This window comes from Hoplias malabaricus, chromosome 15 (assembly GCF_029633855.1).
Source record: "Hoplias malabaricus isolate fHopMal1 chromosome 15, fHopMal1.hap1, whole genome shotgun sequence".
Classification (NCBI taxonomy): domain Eukaryota; kingdom Metazoa; phylum Chordata; class Actinopteri; order Characiformes; family Erythrinidae; genus Hoplias; species Hoplias malabaricus.
Window position 1 is genome coordinate 10,492,381 of NC_089814.1, and position 26,946 is coordinate 10,519,326.

The following is a 26,946-nucleotide window of genomic DNA, read 5'->3' on the forward strand; positions in this document are numbered from 1 at the left end:
GCTCTTTGTTGGCACAAATAGAAAAGGACGGCGTCTGTGTTTCTGGGAGATATTTTTAAGTAAACTAAGATAAAAACGAAAGCTGTTGCTGGAGCTTTTGTTTGGAATCAGTTCCTGTCCCGGATTTGAAGCTGCTCTGCTCCGGATGGACGGAGAAACGTCTTGACGTAAAACTGATCTGACAATAACATCAGCTGTACACAAACAAACCCAGCGCTCTTCCTTAAGGTGGAACGGAGAAGATAAACCAGAGTGGGGGTCGTATCAGTTTGAGGTATTTTGGGGTGAATTGTAGTTGTCGAAAATTCTGTTGTAAAAAAAAAAAAAAAACAAAACAAACATGAAAAATTCTTAGAGAGCTGAAGAAGAAAGGAGCCTTGGCTCCGTTTCTTTTTCCCAGCGACAATATGAGCGCAGAGCGGACGGGCTGTTGTTGTGAAAGGCGACCCATGGCACTCGGAGCTGGGCTAAGAATTACTGGCTGCTGCCTCCTCGTCCAAATTGCTGTAAACAAGGGCACGGAGGGAGGGATTTTGTGTCCCAAAACAGCATTGTGCTTCTTCAGTTTCCCCTCAAACTAAACCACAAAGGGCAGGGAGATGGAGACGGTCGGAAAGTTTGAGTTCAGCCGAAAAGACCTGATCGGACACGGTGCTTTCGCCGTGGTCTTCAAAGGCAGACATCGAGAGGTGAGGAGATTAATGTCATAAATGTTTTACCTTTAAAACCCTCTTTATTTTCTCTACTGAATTATGACTATAAACAGCACCCTGCAGCAGCACTTCACTTCCACCTTAACAGCAGGCCTCCGCAGCAGGCGCAGTGTTTATGTTCACAGTGCTGCATTGTACACTTTATCTTATAGAGGGGTAATATCAATATCAGAGCTATTTATCAATATACATTATTATTATTAATATGCTTTTATGGGTTTATCTGCACTCACTATCTGAATGTTTCATTACAAAGTGAGAATATACATTTTTTTACACATACCCCACAAAGCAGGATTTCCAGTTTAGCCAGGTATCTACATTTTAAGGTGCAGTAGGTGGTTTGTTATTCTCTAATTAGTACAAATAAACCATAAAACCTTAAAAACATGATACAGAAGGTACTCTCTTAGCAGTCTTTGTTGTGGTTTGCCTGCTTTCCTGTTGGCTAATGTACTGTGGGTACCCCCAGATTGTGAAAGAAAATATACAGATATATATTAAATGTATGAACTGTAGTTTTCCTGTACTGCATAGGCACTGAAGATGCTGCATGTTCTAAACTGACATTTCATACTAAGTTAAATACTAAGTTACTCACACGCTGTGAAATATTGGGATTTGTTTTTTAAATTTATATATTTATGTACTGGGACAAGTTTGGGCATGTCTGGCCTCCAGTAGCCTATTGAAGCCTATTGAAATTCTTAATGAAGTCCATATGTGCACCAAAATAACCACAAGTTTAATTAATTCATTGTTTTGTTTTTGATTATTTATTTATTTATTTTTTTGTCAACAGAAACATGACTGGGAGGTTGCTGTTAAATGCATAAATAAGAAGAACTTGGCGAAATCTCAGACTCTTTTAGGGAAAGAAATAAAAATATTAAAGGTAAGATCAGCAGTGCCTGTTGTCTGTTTTTTTTTTTTTTAAGAATAAAAGCAATTCATTATTTAAAGGTACATTTGCATGTAAATCGTTTGTTTGTTTGTTTGTTTTGCAGGAATTGAAACATGAAAACATTGTTGCATTGCACGATTTCCAGGTAAACTTAATTTACACAGGAAGCCCATCTTGGGCTTCAGCTAAACTGATAGATTTGGCATTATGAAATACAACATGCACATTATAGAGTTTGTGCACAAGTAGATAAATTAACAGCATTTAAAACTCTGCTTAGACATGTATTACTAATCAGCCATAATATTAAAGCCAACTGCTTTTTAAACACTCAATATATGGTTGGTCAATTCCACTGACCATTTTGGGGCACTATATAATTCAGCATTTATAGACTGTGTTCCATCTGTTCCTCTGCATACTTTGCTAGCTCCTTTTCACCCTATTTGTTAATGGTCAGGACTCCAACAGAGCTGGTACGATTTGGCTGGTGGATCATTCTCAGTGCTGCAGTGACACTGAAGTGGTGGTCTGTTAGTGTGTGCTGTGTTGAGTGAAGCAGACACAGCAGTGCTGCTGGAGTTTCCAAACACTGCTGGACTGAGAATAGTCCAGCAAAACAAATAACCAGCCAACAGTGCTCTGTGACCACAGATGAAGAGCTAGAGGATGATTAACATAAGGAGTGTAGCAAAACGCGAGCAGCTCTAACTTGACTTTAAATATACAAAGCAGGTATACACAGCATGTGTGTCTAATAGTGTGGACTGTGAATAGGCATGGTATTAATCTCCAGCAGCACCGCTGTGTTTCATCCACTTGTACCAGCACAACATACAGTAACATGCAAATGCCACATCAGTGTTCCTGCATGTCTGAGCTGTATTCTCCACCAAAATAATACCTGCCCTCTGGTGCTGACCATACAGAAGAAATAGGTAAACAGAGGCTAAGAAACTTGCAGAGCAACAGGTGGACTACAGTGTGTAATCGTAGAGTATTATCCAGTTCTTGTCATTGACAATTTATATCATGATATGATTCTGTGTTTACATGACATGTGGTTGGTATGTACAGCGCATGTAGGGGAATTCACAAACCTCAGCTGAGTCGGGGATGGCAGTAAATAACTTACATAATTAATTAGTAGACCACATAATGAGCTTTATTCCTGAATGTTTAAAACCCCTTACTTTTCAAAATTCATAATATCATCTAGTGATAAAAATGTCATTTTCATCCCATTACATTCATTGTATGAGTAATTTATAACTGGCTTACATGTAAAAAGGCAGTATTGACAGTTTCTCGGTGTAAGGAAGACTTTGCTCTTAGACCAAACGTAATTTCCTTATTCTTTAATTGCCCATTTAATGTTAAATCATCTCATATAAATATAGTTCTCTGTAAAGCTACAAAAATAAAATATATGTTAAATAATTGTAGACATCACAAAATCATGCAGACTTGCACTTTAATCAATCACAACTTGTTTTCTGTATTCTATGACCACAGTTACTCAGTAATATTAATTATTTAGGTCATAATAATGCAGGTGAATCTCATATCCCATATCATATTATTCATAGACAAATATTTTCTGTATATTGTATGGTCTGTTGCAGTAGGTAGTAATATAATTGTTGTTCTACTATTTGCTTCATACTGGGGACCCATATTATGTAAAATAATTGATTAAACCTTAATAATTGATTAATCTTTTGAACTTTCTGTAAAAGTGATACTTTATGTTAATTGCATTGAAGAAAACATGTTAAAGGTATGATTCTCTGGTGTAACCTTTTGTCTCATCTCTCAGACCGTTTGTAGTACCACTTTCTACTGCTGTTTGTCCTGACAGTGTTTTATTCAAATATTATTAATATGAACATAACCGACTTTTACCCTTAGGTAAAATATACTTGCAGATCCGGTCTGCTATCCATGCGTGAACATGTGCAAGTGTGAGCTGTGTTGTGTGTCCTACTGGGCACATCATGCGTTCTGTTTTTGTTTTGGGCCAGACAGAATTACAGGTCACAAATTAAAAATCTCAAACATAGCTGCATTTCCTCTTCTTTGGTGTCACATCAACACCGTAGCTTCTTTGCCCTCAATTTCACAATCCCATGAGCAAATGATCTTTACAAGGGAAAATCAAGTCCTTCAGAGCATTTTTTAATTAGGCCTCACCAAATTTCATATGCCTTTGTGCACTGTGTGTATGTGTGTGTTTTTGCTGCAGTGTCATTGATCTGACCCCATTACATGATTGGAAATGAAAGTGTTTCCATTTTCTCTAGTCCTACACAGGGAATGAAATAGATAAGTTTACCTTTCTTGAATTACATAATGGGTAAAAGGAAATCATATCTGTGCATTATACATGGGAACAAGCAACAGCGATCATTTATCTCTTCGTATCGATTAACAGTGTTCCAGGAACTTTTGTTTGAGAAGACTTTTTAAAGCATAAGTGGATTTTGTTGGATTTGAAAGGATTCAGAGATATGTTGTGGAATTGTAGTCTCTTTCACCTATTTGCGAGTTCAGATGACTCTAATGAGTCTAATGTACACTTACATGTGTACAGGAGGTCCTCGGGTTACGTAAGTCCCGAGTTACGATCTTTCATGGTTACGACACATCTCCCATTTACTGTATAAAGCCTTGTTTCGACTTAAGTGGTTTTGCGTCGTAACGCGAACTTCATGTGTGGTGCGGCGCGGCGGAAGAATACACGGTTACGCGGCTCTGGACCAAGGAGGATAGGTGTTAGGATAGGATAAGTGCTTACAGTATGTTATTTACGTACAGTTTTTACATATGTTCCAACTTACACCGAAAATCGGTTTACGACGCGACGTAGGAACGGATCAACTGTATTTTGAAACAATTTTTTAGGAATGAATTGAAACCTACAGGATAACCATCATGTTAGAATTGTTTTATACATTCATATGCAAATAAGAGCATTATAGGCTAATGAAACAGAGGTCCTCTTGAACTTTTGACCTGGGAGAAAAGTACCATCTGTTCACCAGTCTTGGGGATATGTGGAGGATCTGAACCCATCTGATATTATCTGCAAAATGTGATGTGAAGGCACAACGCATGCCATAGACTGATCATCTATGTTGTAGTAAGGAAAAATCAGCTGATTGCAGATTGTGATTGTGTCTCTCTAGTATTTCCCATTTTTTAAAAAAGATACAAATTCATGCTCTCCTTTTTTGTCTCTGTTATCACTAATGTCTTGCTGTCTACATTAGCTGCACAGGCTTAGCACCCAGATGACTCCCACCCTTTTGGGCACCCGCTACCCAGTGTGTGACGCTGCCTGTGTATGTTTTCTTAGGGTGATTCACCAGGCTCAGCCCTGCTTAATAAGAGGGCAGATTGTTTATACCTCACTATCATAAAAGACATGCTCTCAGATATGTAATATGTGACTATTACAGACATTCGTTCTTGTTGGGCCAAGCCTGGAGCTGCTGTAACAATAGAAGAGAAATGGCTGGCTAGCTTGTTTCTCATTGCCTCTTATCTCCATCATGACAGAAAGAAAAACTTAGCTTTGCTAGGTCAGCACAACTACTTTCTCATGGATCAGCCCATTAGACCCAGCTGATTGGATTCAGAGAAAGACGGTGGGAGAGGTCAACTGTTGCTAGGTGTTGTGAGTGTGTTCTGAATGGGCTGGCTTTAGCTTTGTTTTTATGAAAGGCCTTGTTTGCCTTGGATTTGTAGTGGGCAACAGCATTAAGGGCTTGGAAAACCCTGATCCGGTGGGAAAGAAATAAATAATGGTTATTTCCTACTACAGAACTCCTGAGGAGTGCTTACTTTATAATTTTATCTATTGATGTTTAATCGTGATGTGAAATACACAGAAAATAGCTTTCAGCTTGAATAAGCTTGACAGTGAAATATTTTGAATTTTCCTTCTTTTTTTTTTTTTAATCCATAGTTGCTTTCAGAAATCTTTGCTGATAGATCCAACCTGCAAGCACTTCTTCTGTAGAGCACTGTATATTTTCATGACCATAGCTGATAAGGTCTGTGTGACAGTCAGGCTACTATCCTTTGTTTACTGGAAATGTGGAAGAACAGGCTTTTTAAAAGATCTTCTGTAGTCTGCATGTGGCCCATGTTAACCCTTTTAAAGCCTTGGTCCAGGGCAGACATATGTATGTGAGTCAACATGCATTAGTAGTAGAAGCCAGTGATAGCTATCCATTAAATTATTATACTAACTGTAAAATGGCAATACAATTCTGTTATGAAAATAATAATTATAATTATTATTACAGCTGATATTATTTTGAAATTGTATATTCCTTCTTAGTTTAACAAGATTGACAAGAAATGTTTGTTAATCAGTTAAATTATTAGTGAAATCATATCACTATTACCACAGAAATACACACAGATAAGCCCTGGTGATTTATTGGTTACTTACAATGTTAACAAAACGTGTAAATCTGTTTCTTAAAGTTGCCTTTTTTCTTGTTTTAGGAAACTGCAAGCTCTGTGTATTTGGTGATGGAGGTAAGTTTAACCTAGATTTTTTGTTGCCTTGACCTGAGAATGTCTGTTTTTTATTCAGTCTTAAGGCCAGAGCAACAGAGCTCCAGCTGTGTAAAGATTGGCAGTTCCATGCTTTTTAATATGTAAAATGTTTAGAAATGCTAAGTAGCTTTCTGACATGGTCAGGATTTTCAAAAGGTAACTCACTGGTCAGGTCCTTTTTTTAAAAAGAAAATGCATAATTGGGGGAGGGGGGTCTTAGTGCTTCACAAAGGAAGAGGAAAACAGTAGACATCTGGTTTAATAAGCATTACAATGCCCCAGTACCAGTCCATTCAGCTATTGTTTAATTATGTATTGCTCATTGATGGGCCATTGTCTTTATTCAGTTTTTTACACTTTGAGATAACATCGTTTCCTTTACATTTTTCTGAATGTTTTAACAGTACTGTAATGGAGGAGATCTGGCTGACTATCTGCACTGTAAGTGGTTTGTGTTTTTTACTTTTGATTTTGCAAGACAAAGCTACCCCTGCTTTTTAAACATGAAACCTAGATGTGTTTCTTACACATTCTATTGAATGTGAAAACATTTGCACTTTCTTTATGACGGTCCAGGACTTTGCAAGAGATGTGGTTATTTTTCCAAAGCATTATTAAGGGCATGTCTGGAAGTGTCTTTCTGCTAACTCAAAGATGAAAGCAGTGATATCACAGTTTTTTTTAATGCAACAGAACAGGCTCAGGGTTCAGCTCAGGAAGTGAAGCAGGGAGGGGCATGTTTTTCTGAGAGCTGCAGGCTGGAGGAAGTTTACTGCTGAGGTTGAGACAGCAGACTGCTTTCAGAGGAAGCATAGAGGCATTCTGTCTGGTGTTCCACAAACTGTGAGGGAGCAAAAAAAACTTTTGTTACTTTGGTAAGGATCTCTTTTAGAAGGGACAGAGAAAAGAGGATATAGCATACATTGTGCCCTCAGATACACAATAGGATTTGAGCTATATTTGATGAATGATACCTGCTTTTTAGTATGTTTTGGGTGTAAAATTCAGGTGCAAAATCACTTTGCAGTCATGTACAACAAAGCATAAAATAATTTTTTGTCATATTCTGTTTCCTACCATTACCCACAGCTAAAGGCACTCTGAGTGAAGACACAATCCGTGTGTTCCTGCAGCAGATTGCAGGTGCTATGAGAGTTCTGCAGTCCAAAGGCATTATCCACAGAGACCTGAAACCACAGAACATACTGCTGTCCCACCCAGCTGGCCGCAAATCCCACTCTAACAACACCTGCATCAAGATAGGTAGGGAATTTGTGTGATAAATTTAGAGGTATATTGATTATTGTATCTCTCTCTGTCTTTTTTACTGTGATGTATTGGATTTCTAGGCATAGGCATGTACAAAAAAAGTACAGCATAATAAGTGCTCCTGCAGTGTTCCTGAATAAAACAATAGCAATGTAAATGTATATCCCTGGCATTGTACTGTGAGAAAGTGTAGGCGGAATAAGTCAGGCAATGGAAATGACAATTCATTTTTGATTATTACTCCTCAGCTGACTTTGGGTTTGCACGGCATCTGCAGAATAACATGATGGCTGCCACACTCTGTGGCTCTCCCATGTACATGGTAAGTATCCATAATGATTATCATTATTAAGATGTCATTGATCCTGATGTGTACAGCATACCACAGGCATGTTTTGTCTTCACGCCAGGCACCAGAAGTCATTATGTCTCAGAACTATGATGCTAAGGCAGACCTGTGGAGTATAGGAACCATTGTGTTTCAGTGCTTGACTGGGAAGGCCCCATTTCAGGTGGGTACTCTCTCTTTTATTGGCCATTAAACAGTGTCCAGAAATTCAAAAACAATTTTTAAATACAGGCACCATCACCATTTAATGTAGATTCCTGACCATGTCATTCAATCTTTTGCTACTATTGTATTTAATTGGATTAAAGACAAATGCAAAAATGGTGTCAAAAATCAAGCCAAAATCTGAATGTATCAAAGCCCATGATTGTACTAGTATATTGTGTATCGTAGGCTTGATTTTTATTCAAACTGTGTAGTGAAGTCAGTCTAGGTTATGGGTAGTATGAGAACAAGGCTGTGCTTCAGTTAACGTCATGAACAGCACAGAGCATGTGCTTCTCATCCTTTTCTGCTTTTCTGTTTATGCAACCACACTTCAGTCAGCTGAGACGATGATCAGTAGTGCTTAGTTTCATGGTTTCATGAACAATGTTTTCCTCTATGAATGTCAATATGAACGTTTTTCACCATAAATATATTGATCATTTTAATTTTATTACAATGTGTATTCTATTTTCTTATAGAACATTCACTGAACTGCCTTGACATGATTTTGAAAATATCCTGAACTAATAAACTATGTAGTTTTTGAATATATACCTAGTCTTTTTGACTCTCACATTTGCATTTTTAGGCAAGCAGTCCACAGGACCTCCGGTTGTTTTATGAGAAAAACAAAAATCTCAGCCCAAAGTAAGTGTGCAATGAGTAATGTTTATCTTCAGTGAAACGTGCTGCTTGCTGCTCTGTCTGTTCTGTTAATGTCAGCCTTAATTGTGTCTGCAGCATTCCCAGAGAAACTTCCATCCACCTGAGGCACCTGTTGTTGGGTCTGCTGCAGCGGAACCATAAGGATCGGATGGACTTTGGTCAGTTTCGCCAATCTCTGCTTTACTCGCAGCTTTTTGTTTGCTCAAACCTGACTGTGTCTGTACCGTCCTGCTGCTGAGTTAGCACTCCAAAAAAAAGCAAGCCACATGTACTCATCAGCTAAAACAATATTTTGTGGGTGCCATTGTTATTGGGTCCAGAAAAGTCCAGAGAAATGGCCACACGGTGTTGCAGCATTCAAGGGTCTTGAGACTATAAACAAGCAGACTTGGTTTTTTCTGTCTTGACCTCATTTGGACTCGGTTATCTCTTGGTCTCAGGCATTGTTGTTGAGGCTTGCAGAGACTGGTGCATCTGACTGGGGTAATGTTAATTAGGATAAGTTGATTTTTTTTTTCCTGTTGTTATTGAATATCTGTTATAATAATAATACATTTGATTTATAACTCACTTTACATTCGAACATTGGGGAGGAGCAACAGAACAGAAAGCCTAATCACCCATGATGCTGAGTTTTGTTTGGAGACAGGAAAGGTGATTTGAATTCACAAAAGAAAGGGATCATAATTATGTTTGTGGTGTGATGAGTTCTATCAGATAGAGAGGTGCATTTCCATAAATGCACTGATAGCTTAGGAGAGAAACCTTATATTCAGGTAGAGACTAGTATCATAGTAATGCAAACAGAATAACTCAACCCTTTCTCAACATGTCTGAATAGTATCTGCACTTAGATTAATTAACAGTAAATAATCATTATTGCTCTTGCAAATGTGCATTTTTGCCTGCTCACTTTACAGTACCAATTTTTCCCTGACATCATGAAATAAAGTGGTAAGAGTACCTTTTCCGGAGGCTAGGTTAGCTATGTAATGTTAGCTAACTAGGAGTCAAAAATAATGTTTTGTAGGTAATAGGTGCTACGCTAGTAATATTTTCAGAATATTCTATTGTAGTTGTATACATGTAATAACATTGATCAAAATTGATAGTCCCATAATAACATATTTATGATGTAAAAATCATTCTGCTTTGCAGTTCAGTTCCCTACATGCTCTGTTAAAGACACTGTACACAAGGTCACCTACACAATGCACAGTGCCATTTAGTTTGGTGTAGTGTAACTTAGTCTGTATAGAACAAAGCAGGCCTATGTTACACAGAATGCATCGCAAAGTGCGTCATGATTAGTGCTATGTTCAAGCTGGCGCTAATTTATCCCATCTGATATAAGCTTACCCTGTCTGAGGCTTGCTGTGTTGTTTGAGGTGAATAAAGAACAGGCTACTAAAGTTAGGGAAGGTAATGGAACATTAGCATTTGCTTGTGTAAATTTCTACTGTGGCATGCGTAGGTCTTGATGTGACTCAATTTTTAAGTGGTAATGGTAGAATGCTGACGGAAGCAGGGTGATTCACTAAGAAATTGAACAATGATTGGAGATGCTGAGTGCTGGCACATGTTGGAACAGATGGGCATAACTTGAATCAAAACAGTGGTTTTTGCTTTATAGTCAGTTGAATTTGTTTCTGAATAAGATTTAGAGAAAAGTCCAATGGTCTTTTAAACCTTATTCCTTGAATTAGTAAGAAATAACATGTTTTCTGACTATCAATAAACACAAGTTAGGAACTCAAATTCCACTGTATTTATTTGTTTGAAACTTTCATAGAGCTGGTGCTTAGCCTTTAATGTTATATTTCATACAATATTATTAATTTTGTTTACTAATTTAGGGGATACAGTGTAAGTTAGATTTTTGTTACTGAGGTTTTCTTTGATCAGATACAGCAGCCATGGCAAATTTGTTTGGCTTTCTGCCCATTATTGTAAAATAAAATAAACACTGTTAAATCTCTCTGTAAAGACAAGTTTAATACATTGCTTTCGTGGCGACGGATATTTAATTCTTAATTATTGTGTTTGTTTATTTTTAGAGGAGTTCTTCAAACACCCATTCCTGGAGGCAAGCTCCACTATGAAGAAATGTGAGTATTATTTTATGTCTGTTTCTGTTATTTTGTGAATGTTTTGATGTATTGTGTGTAGACTTGTGCATTGATTAGATCACCTCTACATGATCTTACATTGTCACAACATGCAGTGACAAGGATTTTGATTATATTATAGTTTGTATTGAAGCGTTATAACTGAATTACAAGCATAATGAAAGATATGTTAAGATCTTTTAAAGCTAAACTGAACATGCTTCGTGAGACACGTACTGATTATTTTTTCTTTTTATTCATTTTTTTAAATATTTTGTTTGCTAGGACATTTTTTTTCCAGCAGCCCCACCACATAATAAACGCTGGTTTGTGTGTTTACAGCAGCCCCGGTGACCCTGACATGTTTTCCCAGTTCAGCTTCAGCAAGCTCATGTAGCAGCTCCTCCACCTCACACCTTGCTTCTCCTCCTGTAAGTGTTTGTATGTTCCAAACAACTCATTTGCACAGCAGCTGACTAGCTGTTCCCCATTTTGCTGCCTGATAAATTGCACAAAGGGTCAGGAGTTTATCATTGTTAGCTTAGCAAACAGCTCAGGCCTGCTGCCTCAGTGTTTATATTTTAAAGTTAATGTATAACGTTCCAAACCCTGTCTGACAGAGGCAGATATATATCTGGAGATGGAACAGCATCTTGACCAAACGTTAGAATGTGCATGTTGCAGTTCATACACCTTTTGTTATGATAATACTTACCTGTCATTGGTCTGTTTGAGTGGGATTAACCTTACCTTAAAAGCCTATATAATTTAACTGACTCCTGGTGAAATTTCTTTTATTCAGAACAAATCTACAATATGTTATGTTTTTGAAATCTGATGATAATTCCAGTGTAAATTGGACCTGTTGTACACTCAGTTATTGTAATCAGCTTGAAAGGAGTTGGTTATTATACTGTACAATTATTTAAATAATTGGCATAATGTGAATACAGTATTGAAATATACAGTAGTAAGTAAATGGGATTTTTAGTGGTTGGAGGTCCATCACTCCAGAGAATATAGTTCCACAGTCCACCTTTTTAACCCTCTGGAAAAAACTTGGCATTGGTGATGGTGAGGTTTGGCAGAGGTTTTGCTGCTCTAAAATGGCTCATGTCTATGTATTATGGGCATTTCTTTCTATGGGTCTAGATAAGTAATCTGTGTATAGATTCACAGCCTGTCAAGTAGCTGGGGTGACCTGAAGGGGTGTCTGGATACTTTTGGATATTTCACAATTTTCTCTCTCGCTTTGTCTGTCTGTCTCACTCACTCACACTCTCACATTTTCTCTCTCACTAAATCTATAGCAATCCCTCGGTGAGATCCAGCAGAATCGAGCAAAACCTTTAGCCTCCCCTACCCAGGATTCCCCTGGCTATCTGCTAAAGGAGTCAGGCGGTGGTGGCAGCAGCAGTAAGAATTCCTCCTGCGACACGGACGATTTTGTCATGGTTCCAGCTCATTTCCCCAGTAAGCCTATCTCTGCTCATCTTCCCTGTATGTCCCTCATGTCTATAGGGACAAGATTGTTCTACCCTCACACTCAGTCACAAGATTGCAAGTGACAGTCTATCAGTGTACGGTTCAGACTATTTGTCATTCTCTCACATCTTACCCTTCCACCTCCTCTCTTCCTCTTTGTCTTCTCTCTAGGTGAGCTTACATGTGACATGCCCTCAGGGAAGGTGCTGCAGGATAGTCTGATGTATAGTGGGTGAGAAACCTATTGTTCTTTATCTCTTCACTAAAGCCTGACGAAGGACAGTGTTGTTGGAATTGCTCTTTGTAGTTTATACAAAAACCCTATGCATTCTCATTCTTCACCAAGGTGCTCTTTTAGACACAATATCCTGAGTCAGTGAAATACCTTGTACTGGAGTAGTGGAATGACAGTGCCTTTGTTTCTCCTGTGTGATAGGAGTTCTCTCTTGGCATCTGGAAGTCAGGGTTGTCAGGCCAAAAGCCCACCACGCTCTCCCTCTTACAGCAGCTCTCCAGGACCAGCAGGGTAAGTGAGATGGCAGCAGATGTTCAGTGATACCGGGGTGGTCTCCTCTACAGTCACAACCGTTTTCTGTCCATTTTTAAAGGGAACTTCCCTTTTTATTGTAGCATTCCACAGTCTACATGAGCAAAGTGTTCTTCTCATTGTACAAAGGCAGTTTGCACAGCAGGACACATTAATATAGCACCTTGCATTTTCAACAAAATTATACCCATATATAAGTAGTATACAGTATATCACAGTACACCTGGGTAATAAATTGTTGATATAGAATTTCACATTTCATTAAAAGTGTTACAGCATAGGTTTTAGCTTCTGGCAGGATACATGTGCGTACATGGCTGCCATTGTTAGCTGTTTGCTGTGTGTGCTGCTGGGGAAAAGATATGGTTTCTTGGGGTTTTTTTAGTGCATGTTTCATTATTGCAGCGCCCTTTGAAGATCTTGTTCCAGAGTGCCTGTAGTATGGCTTAAAGCCGAAAGTGATTAGCATCAGTCTGTCTGATAGATGGCAGAACAGATCAGCTGTATGCAAATTACACCTTCTGTTAGAAAGTTCACATTGGTACTGTGATAAATGCATTTGTTTTGGAAGAAGCTCATCTACCACAGTGCCTTTTATCCAAACTCTGCTTTGAGACCTTAACGACAACTGCCAGCTTGAGGAATTGGTAACAGCAACCAGATTCTGTGCCTGCTTCATCAATACTGATCTGTGTAAGGTTCTTTCTGTGGCTGCTGAAGTCAGCAGTGAGCCATGTTGACATTCAGGGGCCAAGTGCAACCTCAGCATTGACCAGCAGTTTATGTAGGCAGTCCTTATGGAAGAACGGTAGAAAATGAATTAATTTTAATTCACAAACAAAAGATCCATCATTTAACAAGGAGATTAAAAAGTGAAGAAAACTTTTTGGCACTGTTTTAGTGATCCCTTCGTCAGCAGAATAGGCTGTTGTCACCATATAAATGTGCACCATAAAGGAAATAGAGTTGAAAATAAATTGAAAGATTAGACTGAAGTTGAGCGCAAGGTCAGTGTATTTCTTTAATAAATACAAAGGTATAAGATGCTTTTTGGCAGCAAATTGGGCTCTGATTTGATGAAAAAAAGAGTATTAACCATATTTTACTTTCACTATGCTCTTTTTGTTTTTCTTTTCTTTGCCTGCATTCATCATATCATCCTCACCCCTCATTTTCGCCCTTTTTTCCTCCTCACTTTCAGCAGGCCGACTGAATACTCTGTGAGTAACTATGGCAACTATGGTCAGTCTGTACCCATTCCGGTGCCCACTCAGATTCACAACTACCAGCGACTGGAGCAGAACCTGCACTCTCCCAGCCAGGACAGCTCCCCTCGGTCAGTGTGTACACGCTCATACACACACACATGCAAACACAAACTTTCTCATATATTTTGGCTGCATTACATTTATAAATGTATCCTACCACAGACCATTAACTGAGAGTGTTTAATGCTTGTCTCATACAGCATTTTCATAAATAAATGTAGTTTTATATCCAACAATACCTTGAATAGAGTAGACTCTCTTCCAGTGTACTGGAATTAGTAATTGTCCAAATGAAACATGAGTTACCTATAATCATCTGTTTGTATTTATTTGTAATGTTTTCTTTTTTTGACTCCATGTGCATACGATTTAGGTGTGGCCCAATGCGGCGGTGCAGCAGTGGCAGCCCTCTGAGCTGTGGCAGGACAGGCCCTTCTCCCCCACACTCAGGAGCCATCCCCTCCCGTAGGCTGTCTATGGGGGGCTCCAAACCCTTCCAGCTCTCTCCACAGGGTGAGTACTGCATTCTAATAATCCAATTCTTCAGTAACATTATAGCTAGAGACGAGCATGCATATTTAATTAAATCGATAATCAAAATCTTCTTAATATGTGTTTGCTTGATTTGCTATTTGAATATGGCATTTGTAATTTGGAAAGAATAAACAAATTTTAAGCTTTGTATTCCCCACGATTTTACTTGTTTGTAAAAGCAGACAAAGCATTTCACAATAATTGGCGATATGTGTATACAGCTTGTAATTTGTGTTTCTTAAACCATCGTTTTCTCTGCTCTTTGTCTGAAAAGTGGGCACCATCCCTGAGCAGCCCGGTCAGGCCGGCTCACTAGGCACAGAGACGGGGCACGCAAGGGGCTTTTGGGGCGGAGGTGAGAACTGCTCCATCCATCTTTCACATGAAAACACACGTTCTTAAAACTAACATCAAATGATTCCGGTCAAAATGTTTTGAACTCTTTGTTAGCAAAGTGGCTTTAGATTATATGGATAAAGTCACTAAGTCACTTTAAGTGCTATCTCTGAGGCTCACAGCTGTTCCACATAATTATGTATTCTGGTTCCACTCTGAATGCTAGGTTCAGGTGTGTTGAAAGTGGAACAGAGTAAATATGAGGAATTGTGTGTGTTCCTATGGGACTGGAGTGAGAAGGTTCACAGATTTGAATAGTGGTAACTTCATGACTATAACGGCTGATATAACTTGATACTCGGCGCTGACGTCCTTATTTAGAGCAAAATGTGTGTGCAAAACTGTGTGACAAAGCACAAAGCTATAACGATTTGAAATGATTGAAATATAAGTTTTATATGGGGATGTGTATGAATCCTGAGGTAAAATCACATGAGATCAGAAATCTATAATTTACAGAAATGTAAAGTGATCTTCCCTGAAGGTGCTGCTATGTTTGGTTGCTCAGAAGTAAAAAACATTGTCTAGACATTGATTTTAGTGGTTAAGCCTAAACACATCTCATCTATTTGCTTTATTCTTTCTACTTCATCTGACATCGTGTGTCATAGATGCAAGCGTTTCCAACAAGCATTTGTGCTTTTCAGTGTAGCTATATTTTATTCCAGTATTGTGTGATTAATTTTAACCCTAAAACTGTGCGATGTTTAACATAAACTGTATTTCGGGCGGCACGGTGGCGCAGCAGGTAGTGTCGCAGTCACACAGCTCCAGGGACCTGGAGGTTGTGGGTTTGAGTCCCGCTCCGGGTGACTGTCTGTGAGGTGTGTGGTGTGTTCTCCCTGTGTCTGTGTGGATTTCCTCCGGGTGACTGTCTGTGAGGTGTGTGGTGTGTTCTCCCTGTGTCTGTGTGGATTTCCTCCGGGTGACTGTCTGTGAGGAGTGTGGTGTGTTCTCCCTGTGTCTGTGTGGATTTCCTCCGGGTGCTCCGGTTTCCTCCCACAGTCCAAAAACACGCGTTGGTAGGTGGATTGGCGACTCGAAAGTGTCCGTAGGTGTGAGTGTGTGAGTGAATGTGTGTGTATGTCTGTGTTGCCCTGTGAAGGACTGGCGCCCCCTCCAGGGTGTATTCCCGCCTTGCGCCCAAAGATTCCAGGTAGGCTCTGGACCCACCGCGACCCTGAACTGAATAAGGGTTACAGATAATGAATGAATGAATAAACTGTATTTCATATACAACAACCAAGTTGTCATGCTGGAAACAGTTTTACCGTACAATGCTATATGCTGTAGGCTAACTGTAATGATGGATGCTCTGCTAAATTAGTTAAACTTGTGAACAAATTGCACTAGCGAACAAGCTCTCTGAATGATAATAGTTCATATGGAGAGAACTAACTGCACATGATAAAGTTCGATGTTAAGTTCAAGAAGTGTATACTTGGAAAAGACTTGGTATATTGAAACATCATAATAACAGTGCTGTTTTTGTCATATTTCCATCCTGCTTGTAATTATGTTGTACATACATCCAGGATTTAATATGACTCATTTTGCGTGTACATAAATATATAATTTGCACATTTCTGATGAATCTGTCACAGGTTTTTCTAGTGTTGTTTTTGAGCATCTGTTTCAAATATTAACATCTTGCTGAGACAAGCTTGGATGCCGCATTGCATCATTGCACTCGTACTGTATTTTAATGCCTGTTTGCCTTGTCACCATATTTTTATATTGTAGTCTGCACTGCTGAGCACAAACAGAAGGCCCCCAGTGCCCACAGCTCCCCTTTGCCTGTTGTTTCATAATTCATCTGCCCCCTGGTCTGTGTCAGGTTATTTATGTCAGCACAATTCATGCAGGACTTCTCTCTGCTCTTGTTTGCTCCAGCTTTCCAGCTTCCAGAGGCCAAGGCCCGGACACAGCAGCAGGGGCTGGGTTCACGCCTTCACAGCGCCCCCTGTCTATTGGAGGATGCTGGAGGCGGGAGACATACAATCAGGAAGCAGTACTCTGAACCTGTCGTGGCCCCTCAGGGTGGCACTGTGGCCCTTAGGCCTCTGCATTCTTCTCCCAGACTCAGTGAGCTGATGCAGCGCAGTCCTCTGCCCACCATCCTCGGATCCCCATCAAGAGTATTTGCCCTTTGTCTTTGTATTCTGCAATGAATATAAATGTAAAAATGTGGTGTTTGTTTGTAAAGTCTAAACTTGTGGCGCAGATCGCTAATTAATGCTTGAAATTTTGATGCTATTATGATTATTAAATATACTAATTAACATACATTTTTGATTATATTGGCATTTGGTTTTATTTTACTGTTTAGACTGTGGCAACAATATAATGAAAGTTTTGGCATGTGAGACAAGGTTTGGGTGATGCACAAATGTCTATGAAAGTTAAGTATGTATTTTTTGTTTGTTTTTCCCCACTCAGGTTATGCCTCCGTTTGAGTTCCCTAAGCCACCCAGCTCCCCCAACATGGTCACCTTTTTTACCCAGCAGGGTCTGGTTTTCCCTTCATCTGCTAGCAGGCCATCACAGGGAGAGGCAGGCCTTCAGCCTGAGGAGGCAAAGGCTTTTGGAAGGTATGGGATGTGGAAGGAGATTTTGTTTGGCGTCGTCTATATGACGATTATGCAAGTGTACACTTTAATCATCCGATTTTCATCCTATTTTTACATGTTCTCTGAACATAAACCATATTCTCTCAGGTCCCAGAGCGCTGGACGCTTGTCGGACATGTTGCTAATGGCAGCGTTTGGAGGGCAGCTGGGAGACAGAGGAAGCGCAGAGAATCTCAGTGGTGACAGAGCCATAGACATCACAGGTTAACTCCTTTCACTCTTCTTTCCTTCTCTCTTTCTCTCTCACCTTTATAAACAAATCAGTATTAATGATTAGTTTTTATTTTAATTAAACATTTATTTGTTGTTTTTTGGTGAATAACATCATAAAATAAACATTGACATAAGTGAGCAAGGTGAGTGAGGTGGGTTATTATATCTTGCCAATACAAGATTAATATTGGAGTAGGTCAGCAGTATAATCTCGAGAAATCCAATTCTCAAACAAGGTTTTTGGTCAAATCCTTCTTAACCCCTGCCAAGATTACACAAGGTAAACTGCTGGAGATTAATAAATAAAAAATAATGCCATTTTCCTCATTATTTACTGTATGTCTGGTTTCACGTGGCAGTAGATTTAATTACTTGAAAACTTCAACAGCCTCATAAACTGTTATCTACTAACTGTGTTGAATCTAGCGGCAACAGATAATTTGAAATTACGGGTCAGCTGTCATTTCCCACAAAGATTTAAGGCTTAAGACTGCAATTTCTTTTACATTTAGAATCTAAATTTAGAATGCTACGTAGCCCAGTCATTTACTTAATCCCTCTGTAGGAACCTGACTCTTGGTGTTCATCATGGGGTCATAGGCTTGGGGTCAAAGGAACTATTCAAAAATGTTAATATCATAGCAGTTTTGAAATTTGTTTTTGTTCTTTTTTTCCATTTGAGCTCTTATCTTATTTGAGCATTATACTAAATTAGTAAATAAGCTTAACAACTATGAAATTAATAATCAGTGTTAAAATAATACAAACAATTAATTTAAATAAATAATTATATAAAACAATTACATTAAAACAGAACACATTGAAACGCAAGTCTTTTTGCTGAGAAGGTCCCGTCCTCAAATTACTTCTCCTTCTGGTTGGCAGCTCCCTCTGCTGGTGGCACGATGGTGGTGGGCTCTGGTAGTCCAGCGCGTGTGGTGTTCACAGTGGGCTCACCACCCAGCGGAGGGACACCACCTCACACATCTCGCTCCAGAAAGTTCTCAGGTGGGATCTACTTTTCCCTAAAGCTGTTTTAAGCAGAAGACCATTTCAAAATAATAGATTTTTTTTTACTGCAAATCATTTTATTTTTAATGTAATCTAGCCGTCTTGTGTTTATTAATCCCAAGTTTTGATTCTGCAGCGGTAAATGGAACAAGTTAATAATAGTCTGTATTGTAGTGTATTTCTAAGTCAGACTTCAAGTAAAACACCTTGTGCGTTTTCTGCTAAAATAAATATAATGAATTCTTAATGTGGGCGGCATGGTGGCGCAGCAGGTAGTGTCGCAGTCACACAGCTCCAGGGACCTGAAGGTTGTGGGTTTGATTCCCGCTCTGGGTGACTATCTGTGAGGAGTGTGGTGTGTTCTCCCAATGTCCGCGTGGGTTTCCTCCCACAGTCCAAAAACACACGTTGGTAGGTGGATTGGCGACTCAAAAGTGACTGTGTGTGTGTGTGTGTGTGTGTGTGTCACCCTGTGAAGGACTGGCGCCCCCTCCAGGGTGTATTCCCGCCTTGAGCCCAATGATTCCAGGTAGGCTCTGAACCCACCGCAACCCTGAACTGGATAAGCGTGTACAAATGAATGAATGAATTAATTCTTAATGTGAACATAGTCAAAAATAGCGCTCAAGATTGGCATTATCCACATCCTGTTTACCTAATGCTGTCTGTCAGCATATCAGAACAGCAAGAGCTGTACTCTTTGTGGAAGACTTAACAGCAATTTCTCCCTCTGCAGGCTCTTCAAGCTCCATGAGTCCTGTGGGGTCCCTCACCAGCCGCTATCCCCATTCAGGAATGTATTTGGAAGCCTATGAGGGTTCTTCTAGCCCCAGATATGGTCTCACTGACCCTCTCTCTGCCAACCTAGAGGGAGTTATAACATTTGAAGCCCCTGAACTCCCGGAAGAGACACTAATGGAGGTACGTGTCACAGTCTTTTTGACAGAGTTGGGTGTTTCCTCATCGTTCTTAACTAAGAGACTAAGTTTTCTTATAAATGTTTTGTCCAGTAGGGTTGGTAAATATTTTAGGGTTTCCTCATTTATCACGTAACTTAAAAGGTAATTGTTGTTCTAGAATGGGGTTAAATAAATTAAACAATATTAACGATTGTTAAAAACTGAAGCCATGGCCATATTCTTATATTTAGTTAAGCATTTTGTCTGTGCTGTTTACCTCTCTGCAGCAAGAGCACACAGAGACTCTGTGCCGGCTTCGCTTCACTCTGGAGTTCGCTCGCTGTATGGTAGAGGTGGCAACAGCGAGGGGTGGTGAGGCAGAGAAGACTGAACTACCACCCAGCTGCCTACATGAGCAGCAGAGCATAGTGGCTGACCAGATCAGTTCTCTAAGCCGAGAGTGGAGGTATGGAGTCCAGACTAAAGCTTTAATCAGGCCTGAAATTTTAGTCCAAGAATTTTTTCTGTGTTTATATTTACCCCAGAAAACATCATGTTGTTTAAAGAAATATTGGACTTTTTTCTTTGTACTGAACAAGTCACATATTTTATATTATTTAATTGTGTATTATTGCATTTTTAGTATGTTCCCCAACTTTCTTTTTCAAATGGGTTTTATATGTTGGTCTGACATACATTTCATAAATCATAAGTGTCTCTCTCTGTTAGTTATGCTGAGCAGTTGGTGTTGTATATGAAGACTGCAGAGCTCCTGTCATCTGCTCTACATACAGCCAAGGAGGGGATCAAACAGGGCAAACTTTATCCTTCCAGCACTGTCAAACAAGGTCAGCAGGTCACACATTTTCATTTGAATGGTCTTTTATTATATTGCTCTAGCTTTCTGCTCTAATACATTTGCTTCTTTTAGCAATGATACTGAATATAGCATTCCTTGCATATTCAAGGTCACATTACATTTGGCCGATGATAGAGTTAGATATTACAGATAACAAAAGACATAGGGGGAAAAAAGTAACACAGAGATACAAGGAAACTTAATTAATGATAAGATAAAGGCCAAAGAAATGCAAAATATTTAAAAAAAAAAAAGAATCCAATTCAAACATATGTAATAAAAGACAGAAAAATCAGTAATGGAAAATGACTATTTAATGAGTGAAGAAGATGAAGAAAGGGAAAGAGCAGCAGAACAGCAAGAAAAATTATGTTTCGTAATATTGAGGCCCTGGAAACTTAAAGGCTAAGCACCACTTAATGGACCTCCATGAATATTTCACATTATTTTAGTTACTGACAGATATAAGTATGAATTAAAATGAAAATAGCTGCTTAATTTGCTTTAAAACTGACAATTTTATTAAATTGACGGAAAAACCCGAGCTCGCTACGGAAATTCTTGAACGCAACCGTGACGTCACTGGTGGACAACAGCTGAACAACGCCGTGGTAAAACACCGTTATGACTGACTGTTATGACAGTATCTAGCTAAATAACCAACATTGTTCATGACAATAGCCTAGCAATAAGCTAAACTCAAATGTAGAGGTACCGTTATTCTTGTAAATGTGATCGAAGTCGAACTCGAATTCATCCGACACTATAAACCTCCGTAATGCAGCTACGTAGCCGAGTATAATCTGAGCCACCGAGTTTAGCGAGTCAAGCTAACGTTAACTAACACCAACTAAAACAGGCGAAGTGAGTGTCCTTACCCTGTTTACCTCCATGTTACAGAGGCTCTTGAACACCTTTCGTTGGTGTCCTTACATGCCCATATTGTTGGAAAAGCGCCAGTGAAATGAGCTACAGATAACGGAGTGAGCGGATGGTCCTTTCCAAAGTGCCCGTTTAAAGTTGACAAATTTAGTCCATTTTCTGGATATTTTGGGATCTTTGGGCCATTTGTGCACAGATGTCCCACTGTACATTGAATGATTGCAGCCAAAAACAACACACTTTTTCATCATTTTGCATTAATTTAAATGCAACTTCTAGAGTTGTTGTCCACCATCTACGTCACATACACGACGCCTATTAGAGTTTCCGAACACCGTTGGGGGGGGGGACCAACGGTCTTTTAAACCTTATTCCTTGAATTAGTAAGAAATAACATGTTTTCTGACTATCAATAAACACAAGTTAGGAACTCAAATTCCACTGTATTTATTTGATTGACACTTTCATATAGCTGGTGCTTAGCCTTTAAAGATATACTCCCAGATTTAGGATATAGGCCAACAAAAGTGGTCAGACCTCAGACCAAATGTAGACATAATAACTACTGAATGATACCTTATAATTCCAGGATCTAAAACTGAAAAGCTGGTTTCGTCTTTATGTTTCAGTGGTCAGGAAGCTGAATGACCTGTACAAGTCCAGTGTGATGTCATGTAGGTCTCTAAGTGCACGTTTGGAGCGGTTCTTTTCCCGCAAGCACCGTTTGATGGACCACATCAACAGCATCACTGCAGAGAGACTCATCTTTAGCCACACTGTACAAATGGTACAAGGAAACTGTGATAAATGTTATATGTTTTCAGAAGCCTGCCAAACCATGCATATTATCCCTCAATAAAAAGAGAAATGATTCTCTTTGTGATGGATTAAATTCTTTGTGTGTAAAGGTACAGGCGGCAGCGCTGGATGAGATGTTCCACCAGGGTGAGGCTTCAGTGCAGCGTTATCATAAGGCTCTGCTTCTGATGGAGGGACTGACTATGCTTCTCACAGAGCAGGCTGATAAACTCAGTGTCAGCAAATGTGAGTTTAACTATACATTATAAAACTTTTATTTTCATATGTTCTGTAGCGTGAATATGCGACCTCATGATCATTCTGGGCGGCACGGTGGTGCAGCAGGTAGTGTCGCAGTCACACAGCTCCAGGGGCCTGGAGGTTGTGGGTTCGATTCCTGCTCCGGGTGACTGTCTGTGAGGAGTTGGTGTTCTCCATGTGTTTGCATGCGTTTCCTCTGGGTGCTCCGGTGTCCTCCCACAGTCCAAAAACCACACGTGGATTGGCTACTCAAAAGTGTGTGTGTGTCTGTGTCACCCTGTGAAGGACTGGCGCCCCCTCCAGGGTGTAATCCCGGCTTGCGCCCAATGATTCCAGGTAGGCTCTGGACCCACCGTGACCCTGAACTGGATAAGCAGTTACAGATAATGAATGAATAATCATTCTGCCCACAACCATGGTTCAGAATTTATTTAAACATATATGTATTCAAACATATATACTCAAAAATGAAAGAAGGAACTGGTTACACAGTAGTGGAATATAGACATTAAAAAAATAAGAAAAGCTTTTTAGTCAAGAATTTAGGGACTATGCAACAGTCGGGCAATTTTATTTATGGCATAGGAGCATATAATTGCTGGGCATTTTCAAAATAGTGACTTTATTGGAGAAGAAAAAAACCTTCTTGTATCTAATCTGAAATCTGACATTGCACTAAAAAAAACAGCTTTAACAACATATTTGTGATGTCTTCTTCTGCCTGTACAGGTAAACAGTGTATTGAGCGTCGTCTCACTGCTCTGCAGTCTGGCCTGTGTGTGTAGACCTCCTGGACTGGTTGCCGCTGTTGTGCTGCTAAGCCTGCCAAGATTCCTACATTCCTCTTAAACACCCCAAGCACGCCTGCACCTCTCAGGCCCAGCTTGCCCTCTAGGTCAGCCTGGTTATGAAGGCTGAGAGGACTGGGCTCTTTGCTGATACTGACACATACATCTGAGTGTGTGTAGAGTGATGCCTACAGTGAAGAGGTGGACTTTGTTACTGAGGGAGGTCATGTCATGCTTTAGGCAAAACACTCCCCAGTACCCTGCAATCATCAGATACCAGGCCTGTTCACCCAGCTGCAGGCATTCACTTCAGCCGTTCACAATAAGCAGGCTCTCACTGATACTCTCACATTCTCGCTGCGAGGACTGTCTCTCATGGATGGGTCTCCACGCTACTTATACTAAGCTGCACTGTGTATACATCTTTGTTTTTACATACATGTGACGATTTCACTTTATAATGGGAATGTGCAATCACAGTCCGTTTTCAGGTCTGAGCCTGCATCCTCATCAGCAGTTGGAGTGATTGATTTAAGCTGGAGCTCTCTAAAGGCAATCCCACAAATGTATTGAGGTGTCTGCCCAGCCACCAAGACAAATTGAATGCTTTTACGTTGTTCTTAAACAAAAGAAAGGATCCTGATTTTTGTGTTTTTGTCACTTTTTTGGTTTCTTTGAGTTTCCAAGTTTGAAGAAGGCGCTAGATTAATGTTTTTGGACCAGGAAATGAGATGTTCTGCAGATTGATGTTCCTTAGAGATTTATCAAACATTGCTGAAGACTACATAAAGGCAGTTTTTTTTGGGGTGGGGGGGTGGTATAATGCCACCCACCCTATTATCTTTATGTAGTTGTTTTTAAGTTACCAGTGAGGCCATGTGTAGCACCTTAGTGAATGTTGACCAAGCTAATGACAGAGGGTCCATTTTTTTTTTACTTTCTCTCCAAATCAATTAGACTAGAAAGGATTATCAGATAAATGGAGGTTTCTTGATTGCTTTTATCTTTTTTTATATTATTGTTTCTTTTATCAGTGTTTTATGTTGTGTTTGGCAATCATGCATATGTATATTTGTATGCGTATGAATGGAACTAGGCCAAGGTAACAGACAGTAAGAGAAGGAGCCCGAAGCCGTTATTAAATTATTATAAAGATGTGTTTGCAAGTTTGTTTGCTTTGCAGTTTAATTTGAGAAGCCTGGGCCAAATGAAGACACAGTGTATTACATTCCCTGATATATCAAACAGGATTGGCAATCCTCCCTTTTTGTTTTTGTAGTTTATTTACTTCCACAGCAATTAACTGGTTTTTCTAATGAGTTTCTCATCAATAGTAATAGGGGCAGTTTTTCCACCTATTGGTTTTATCCCAGCATTTCTTTTGTCTGAGAGACTATATTATAGTTATGTGTTTAAGATGGCTCTGCTGACAATGATATACACAGCTACAAAACAGCAATAGCTTTGTATTATTATTTTTTGTTTTCAATAATGCCTGTGGTGAATATTCACTATTCAAAATGTAGACCAAGAATCAAAAGGGCAAGGCTTGGTGTAGTATGAATACCTTCTATAGGTTTACTGCGCTGTAAGTGGGCTGAACTGTACTGTACTCAGTCTCAGAAATGGGGGGGGGGGACATTTTAATGCAGCATATGTTTCTTGTTGATGTGTCCATTGAGTGCTTTTAAGCTTTAGATATATTGTGTAAGAGAGAGACATAGGATTAATCTATTTAAAACATGAAAAATGTGCCTTTCAAGAAAAAAAATCAAAAATCAAAACACTGAAAAAAGATTTGTTGTTTTCTCATATGCTGTTTTGTTTCTCTTCATTGTTTCCTAGTGCTTGAGTGAATTGATGCTTTTTGTGGGTGGTGTTTGATCATATTTGACTGAGTGAAGATGAATATTGGCTTTAGTTTTGCAAAATGTGCTTTGTGTGTTTGGACTGACGTGTGTTTAAAGGGTATAGGATGGTTAATATATGTCAAACTTTAATCATAATATTTCGTTTTGAAGAGTGATGCATTAATGCTAGATGGTGCGTAACAAAAGTCAGTTTGTCAGTGTGGACCCAGCTGAACTTGTTGCATGTGTTAAGATTCTAATAGTTTTTCTCTGTTTGTGTGTAAATGCCTTTCGTTATCCTCCAACAGGGCAGGTGTTTTCATGTGTTCATTTAACTTACATTTTTAAAAACTTCCAGACCCCCCTGGGCAGGGTTAATGACATTTGCGTTTAATTCTTTCCACATAAAATATGCACCGTCTTTGAGCTAATACTAACCAATTTAATGCTGATAAATATCAGATTCATATCTGTCAGACCAGAGTTAAACAACCCTGCTCTTCTTGGCCCTCTACTTCATGAATTACAGTGTTCCTGTCTGGTTTGACACTGGATGTTCTCGCCAAGTGGAGATGAATGTTTTCAGTGTGTTTTGAGTGATTAATCTGTGATCATATGTTATCATTTTGATAACCCAAGTTAGTTTATAGTTCAAGATGTTAGATCTGACTTTTGACAAATTGTATACCTTGAGGGACCATGTCAAATGGTGTTTGTACTGCTGCCAGAAATGTTTCTATCCTAACTGTCAGGAATGGGTTTCTATAGTACGAGCTTGTTAATGAGCAGTGGGTCTCCAAGACAAGGGCTGGGAAACACTCAGGCCATACAGATATGCTTGTTATTCTGACACTTCTCCAAATATTGCAGCCATAGATGGCATGTGGCTGGCTCCATTGAGCTGAGTGATCTGATGAGTTGATTTGTTTAGTATGAGTTTGATTTGTATCTTCAAGTGTGACACTAATCATGTATTATGCCTAAACTCACCATTCCTGTGTATTTTCGGCACAACTTTGAAGGTTTTGCTTCTGTGCTTTGCATACATACCAGAAAAGAAAACTGTCAAGTTTAGATCTCCTTAGTACCACTTGTAAATAAGGATTGTAAATTAAATTATTGAGACAAACATGTATATACGATGAGCAAATGCATGAAGAATAGCTTTCCGTTCCCTTCACCCCACCAAAGAGAAAATGATACATCTCGCATTTGTTGCTACACTGTCAAGCCTTTCTTATAGTCGACCCTGTAGTGACTTAAGAAACTGTACCTTCTGTTTCATTGTCCATACACAAGATGTAACATTTTTGCTTTAAAAGGTACAACACAAATAAAATTTTAAATCTATCATTTGGCATTTTTTGTGGGTTTTCTACTTCCTAATATTTTAACATGGTTTAAAATATCAAGGAATGAAACAGACCAGGGATTTCCTCAGCTTTTCTACCTCAGAACCAACATTTTTTATCAGGACCACTGCAGAGCAGGCACTATTTCAGTTGTGGATAATGCTTAGCAATGCGAACAAATGTGTTTATAGTGTGGTAAGTAGATTAAACACAACAGTAATGCTGGAGTTTTTAAAAACGTAAGTATCACTACAACCACACAAAATCAGAAATATTCAGCCAAAAGTGTCTTTTAACCATTGATGTTGGACTAGACTAGAGCATGACAAATTCAAGTGTTAGCAGTGTTTCAAAACTCCACCAACACTATGACTTTAAGGGTTTC

General features: G+C 39.2%; 1 protein-coding gene across 3 annotated transcripts; it reads left to right on the forward strand.

The window, feature by feature from the left end:
* Positions 1-26,548, forward strand: ulk1b (unc-51 like autophagy activating kinase 1). 3 transcript variants are annotated; one of them, XM_066645510.1, is made up of 29 exons: positions 1-274; positions 401-689; positions 1,516-1,608; positions 1,721-1,762; positions 6,136-6,168; positions 6,594-6,630; positions 7,279-7,452; positions 7,707-7,780; positions 7,869-7,970; positions 8,604-8,662; positions 8,756-8,838; positions 10,738-10,788; positions 11,131-11,219; positions 12,099-12,261; positions 12,445-12,505; positions 12,710-12,799; positions 14,022-14,156; positions 14,462-14,601; positions 14,897-14,977; positions 16,912-17,156; positions 17,458-17,609; positions 17,736-17,851; positions 18,747-18,869; positions 19,609-19,793; positions 20,059-20,237; positions 20,501-20,619; positions 22,142-22,299; positions 22,421-22,556; positions 23,301-26,548. In XM_066645510.1, exons 2-29 carry the CDS (start codon positions 600-602, stop codon positions 23,354-23,356), a joined length of 3,066 nt encoding a protein of 1,021 aa, XP_066501607.1. In that variant the 5' UTR covers positions 1-274; positions 401-599; the 3' UTR covers positions 23,357-26,548. The 3 variants fall into 3 exon arrangements, with proteins under 3 accessions (XP_066501607.1, XP_066501608.1, XP_066501609.1); XM_066645511.1 differs by having other exon boundaries at positions 1-689; positions 14,025-14,156; XM_066645512.1 differs by having other exon boundaries at positions 1-689; positions 11,134-11,219.
* The last annotated feature ends 398 nt before the right edge of the window (positions 26,549-26,946 follow it).

Coding starts and splice junctions, on each gene's coding strand:
- ulk1b (XM_066645510.1), top strand. CDS start 600: ATGGAGACGGTCGGAAAGTTTGAGTTCAGCCGAAAAGACCTGATCGGA. Junction 690..1,515: donor TCAAAGGCAGACATCGAGAG/GTGAGGAGATTA, acceptor TTTTGTCAACAG/AAACATGACTGGGAGGTTGC. Junction 14,602..14,896: donor CTTCCAGCTCTCTCCACAGG/GTGAGTACTGCA, acceptor TTGTCTGAAAAG/TGGGCACCATCCCTGAGCAG.